A 5,815-nucleotide genomic window follows, 5' to 3' on the forward strand; every position below is an offset into this window, starting at 1 on the left:
CTTCACTGACCCTCACCCCCGCGGCCCGTCACTCTGCCCTCCCCTCAGGTTTCCCCCCTCCCCGCCCCGCAGCGGGAGACCTTGAGACCTCCGTGCGCACGCGCCACTGCGCCCCGGGGGCTCTCGCGCACTCGCGCGGCGCCCCCTGGGCGTCCCCGCCGCTCGCCCCGGGGTGCGGGCGCGCGCGCGCGCCGGCGGCCCCGCCCCCAGCGGCGCGCGCCCCACGGTCGCCGAGGGGCGGGGACGCGAGCGAGGCCGGCCATGGAGCCCCTGCGGAGGGCCCACGAGGCCGCGCTCCGGCTGCTGCTGTGCCGGCCCTGGGCCTCGGGCGCCGCCTCCCGCCCGAAGCCCCGCGCCTCGGAGGTGCTGACGCGGCACCTGCTGCAGCGGCGCCTGCCGCACTGGACCTCCTTCTGCGTGCCCTACAGCGCGGTCCGCAACGACCAGTTCGGCCTCTCGCACTTCAACTGGCCCGTGCAGGGCGCCAACTACCACGTCCTGCGTACCGGCTGCTTCCCCTTCATCAAATACCACTGCTCCAAGGCCCCCTGGCAGGACCTGGCCGGGCAGGATCGGTTCTTCACGGCGCTCAAGGTCGTCAACCTGGGTGAGTGGCCTGGGCCGGTGAAGGACGCCCCGCTGACAATGGGATCACTGTTTGCAAAGCACGCTGACAAACGTCGCTCGGAGGCCGAGACCCCGGCCCTAGGTTAGGCCACAGCAATGCCGGAGCCCTTCCTGGGCCCCGCGCAGGCTCGCCCGGGCGCACGGGCTCACCACGTTTCTCCCGGAGCTGTTGGGTTTCCCAGACCCTGCCTCCGCGTCCCATCCACTCTGGCCTTGGCACTGGTATTTGGGTCTCTGCCTCCCACCTCCCCATCCCTAACCCCTCGCTTAGGTGCTTGTCGCGGCTGAGCAGTTGCTACTGAGTCGTTCCCTGGAAAGTAGGGCTTTTATACCAGACCTGTATCGAGGGACCACAAGGCGTCACCCTTAGGGAGGGGGCATTCTTTCCATCCTCACCTACGGCAGCTCTTGACTGGGAAAACCCCAACATTGGGGAGTAAGAATGAGGGTGTAAAGAAACGACCCCACTGGAGAGTGGCTCTGAAGTTAAGAAATCTTACAGCATGGCAGGATTCGTTCCCATGACCATCATTTTCTTGGGTGCATTCATTATTATGAAAACTGCAACTACTTTCTGAGTTTCATTGTTTTCTTTATATGAAATCCCAGCAAGTACATTTTACTAAAAGCACTAAAGGTTTTCAACAGTCGTATCAGCTTCCTAAAGTCCTAGGCCTAAAAGGTACCAAAGCCTTCTGCCTCTTTAATATTTCTGTGTTTTCATGGTAATATTCTAATTCCGAGTGTATTTATTCTTGTTGGTTGCTTCTTTTCTTTTGGCTAATGATGGAAGAGGCATGAACATTGACATAGGTATATCGTTTGTATCTTTATCGAGAGGCCTCAAAATGTTTTGAGCCTATTAATAGGTAATATCACTTTGATCCAGATTTTAGTAATTCGAAATCTAGATGTGGGAGCTGAACCCTGTTACCCAATTGGTTTTTTAAAACCAGAGTTAAAGCTAAACCCCTGTGTACATGCACTGGTATTATATAATCTGATGGATCATTAAATTTAAATATGGTATTTATGTATTTTTGCTTATAATAATTCCCATATGTCAGTCATGGGATTCTTGAGCCATTGATCTACTGGGACTGCCCCTAGTTCAGTCCACCAAGGAGGAGATTATTTAGCAATGCATAATTCTTTGAAATTTTGTATATTTGGCTGATGGACTACATAGAACATGCTCACTAATTTTGAGGTTGGTTTGAAGCTGAAGGGTAAGTTCATTTGGAAGGTGTGATTCAAAACTATTTGGAAAGACTAGAGTGATAAATTGATTCAGGAAGAACTTTTACTGTTTTCAGAATCAGAAGCAGTCATTCATCCCAAATGTAAAGAGTAACAGGTTAACAGAAGAGTATAGTTGGAGGATAATAGCCAAATGCCTTTTAAAGAAAGTTTTTATTTAAAACTTAACACTTTTAATAACACCTTAATAATTAGCGGCTTCTTTTTTAAGAAAAATCCAGAGAAAATTAGAATACCCAGAACATTCTCACACAAAGAAGTGAAACACTTTGAGGAAAGAAACAACAGTTATAGTTTCTTTATGTGAAAGAGAACCCTGAAGACTGATTCAGTTGTCTTTTGGAAATTCTAAAAATACTGCCTACATGGGAATAAGAGTTTTAAGTTAAACAAAAAGGAAAAGTTTCTGCTCATGCATGCTTTAATACAAATTGGCTTTTATTCCCTTTATCAAAGGGAATTTTTTTCCTGGACTTTTTAAACATTAGTGTATTTACCAATTTGGTAATGTTTATTTTGTACTTTTGTCTTAAGGTAGGGAATTAGATAATAGATTCTTTCCTATTCTGTGATGTACAGTTGCCCCTCTGGATCATCTAGTTCCTATTCTATTAATAAAAATACTTAGGATTTTATTCCTCTTATTCTCTTCTAAATTAATAATTATCTGAGTAATCCATTTTTCCATTTTGTAAATAATAAAGATTTCTCTTTTACCATTTGTTCCTTTCTTCTCTGCCTTCCCATCAGTGAAAGCTGACATTTTACTGATGGTTTATCAGTCTGGGTATCCTGCTGGGAAGTAGATTGAGATTTAAGAAAAGCAACTTACCATTGGAATGAATGGGTAATCGGAGGCTTGCTAAGAAGTTCTAATTTTTTTTAAGTGCTTAATTTGACAGTGGTTTACCTACTGTTCAGCTGACTCAGAATGAATTATTATGCAAAGAACTGACTTTCATGTTCATTTTGATGTTATGTTTCAGTCTGGGAAAAATTTAATTTCTCATAGAATTTTATAGACTTCATAGCATATGTGCTATACATAAAGAAAATTATTTTTTTAATGTTTAAATTATATAAGTGGCAAATCTTCTCATTTTAGCCTGACTGCATTAAGTAGACTGCAGGAAAAAAAAATACAGAATTTCTGACTCCTGTATCACAACCCCATCCCCTATAAAACAGCATCAGTGATAGTGGTTCCTAGCTGTTTCTTAATAAGAGATAATGTAGTTATTATAAGCTAGTAATCTTTGGTGAGTTCTCCATTTTAGCTGAAAAAATACTGACCATTGATTTATGTGGTTTTTAAAACATGTCAGTATTTTAACTGAAAACTGATAAGCACTGTAAAACAAGATTTCAGTTTTACCAGCCATTCCTTAAATTTATATCATTAGCATTGGTTTAAAAGGCATATTTTATATATTTTACTGTCAGTATATTTAGAAATTAATAATTGTTTCTAGAACTCAGTTCTTCCTCCATTGGTTTTCAGGTTTCACATTGTGATACTGTATTTTTTTTTTTAAGATTTTATTTATATATTTGACAGATCACAAGTAGGCAGAGAGGCAGGCACAGAGAGAGGAGGAAGCAGGCTCCCCACTGAGCAGAGAGCCTGATGCAGGGCTCGATCCCAGGACCCTGGGATCATGACCTGAGCCGAAGGCAGAGGCTTTAATCCACTGAGCCACCCAGGCGCCCCATGATACTGTATTTTAAATTTATTTTTTATTTCAACTTAATCTTCATTCACTTCTGCCTGTTTTCTTGTCCACTTCCCTACCCATACTCCCTTTACCTTTTTTATCTTTTTGGTAAGTTGGTTTATGATGCTAGTTTTTGTGGGTTTTTTGGTGGCATTGCCTTAAAGCCTTTAGAGATTCTTTTGGGTGTTACCAAGGCAAAGAAGGCAATATACTGTCAAAGATTTCATGAGAGTTCCAGGGAACCCTAGGATAGTGACAAGCTGTGACCCAGTATATTCCTAAAAATAGAGGGGCCAGGCTGAATGGGCATTTTTGCCTGTTCCCATTGCCAGCTAGTGACGCTTCTCCTGATTATTCTCTGGCATCACAGTGGTTGGAATGCAGCTTCAGGGAAAAAGCACAAAGTAGTCCAATGCACTTACACACTCAAAATGAGCATAAATACAGCAAATATATTCTTGAGGAAAATTTTTTTTAATCTAGCAAAAGGATTAGTCATGAGCATATGGCTTCCCTATTAACTAGAAAGAGGGATTTTCCAAATGTACAGCTGTCCTTTTAAATTGTCATTTTTCTGTCCAATTCCTACACAAGAACAATAAAGCTAATATTTGTGTGGCACATACAATATATGCCTGTGGTTTTATACATGTTTTTAGTATGTTAATAGTCACTGATTTTAAATAAGTACCTTTAAAAAGATAGGAACCGTGGAAGTTTATTCTGTGGCCAGTATAGTATCATATGCATGAACGCTTAATCCATTATCTCTGGCTAGTATATGTTTGGTTTCCTGCATCACAAATGGCCACTGATCTCAACTGTAACAGCAAAATCTTATCAAATGGAAATACTCCAAAGAAGAAACATGTTGTTGGAGTCTACTGTATACCTATTTCAAATAGGTTAAAACAAGATTGTTTTCAAATCAGTTGTAAAAATACTCATGGGAATATTTCTCATAACTGTTATACTAAAAATCTTCCTTAGAATTAGGGTTTGCCTCAGGTTTTGAAGACAGCTATTTGACCCAGTTTCTTTTAAGTTGTATAGAAAATTACTTTAGCCATCAGTGTTACTGTTTGATATAAAGCACGGTAAAGTCGTCCTAGTAATTTGAGCTCAAGGCCACTAATCTGGAGCATCTACAACTAAATTAATGAATATTCTGTTTGCTTATTTGTGAAAAGAATGTAGAATCACTTCATAATTACTTGGAAGTGATGAATTAGTGCTTAAAGTGCTTTGAATTAAAATTTAAACCAGCCTTATCTACAGTTTTAAAAATCTTATAGGCTCACATAGTTGCTCCCCTATTCCACAAACTGATGAAATTGAGCTCTTAGATAATTAGAATCAGTCTGTACTCCTATCTTTATATTTTCATAACTTTACAATTTGTTGACTTTGCGGAAGAGTTGTCTGTGATTTATACCATTACAAATACATGGATGCATGATTAATTAATAAGCATTGATGTTCATAAATAACATATTCGTTTGTTTTCTAGGTATTCCAACCTTATTATATGGACTTGGCTCCTGGTTATTTGCTAGAATCACAGAGACTGTACAGACCAGTTATGGACCAGTAACAGTTTATTTTCTAAATAAAGAAGATGAAGGTGCCATGTATTGAAGGTGTGCCTTGGAGAACATAAATATCAATAGATTTTCTCTTGTGTGTATGTGCAATGTTTATTTTTGACCCTTTAAAATAAAACTTTTGCAAACACCTTTTTCTTTCTATGGTGTCGGGTTCTTTAAGATGAATCATTGCCCTCAAGAGGCAAAGCTTTTCATATGTTGTTACATATTGCACACTCGGTTTAGCCAGTGGGAGCTACAGATGCATGAGGCATATACCAATTTTTTTCCTAGAATTGGGTTAAATTACAGATAAATGATGATTATAATATGTATATATTTTATAGTTAGGTCTTAGCAATTCAAATCGATTCTTTGAAGAGAAAATGGAGACACCCACACAAAGAAGGAAGGTAGAAAAAAATCTTTTATAGGACACTGGAAAAAGAAGTAGAGGATTTTAGGATATATGTGGAGGTAATACCATTGGCAATTCCAAAACTGATGGATTTTAACTGTAATCTGAAATCTAAACCATTCAGCTGCCAGGATTTTCAGTGGGTATGTCTTAAAGGCTTTGTGCCATTTACTTGGATGAGAGGTCTAGATGTAATGTTGAAACTTCTT

At 40.6% G+C, this 5,815-nt stretch overlaps 1 protein-coding gene across 1 annotated transcript; it reads left to right on the forward strand.

Moving 5' to 3' along the window:
* On the forward strand, nucleotides 1-5,336 carry CUNH15orf61 (chromosome unknown C15orf61 homolog; the record flags this gene model as incomplete). The annotated part of the gene is given in 2 exon segments (XM_004758798.3): nucleotides 1-607; nucleotides 5,113-5,336. Coding segments are annotated over 2 exon segments (735 nt in total), but the record flags the coding sequence as incomplete, so codon positions are not given.
* Nucleotides 5,337-5,815: the final 479 nt, after the last annotated feature.

This window comes from Mustela putorius, unplaced genomic scaffold (genome assembly GCF_011764305.1).
Source record: "Mustela putorius furo isolate JIRA1106 unplaced genomic scaffold, ASM1176430v1.1 tig00003896_pilon_pilon_pilon, whole genome shotgun sequence".
Classification (NCBI taxonomy): Eukaryota; Metazoa; Chordata; class Mammalia; order Carnivora; family Mustelidae; genus Mustela; species Mustela putorius.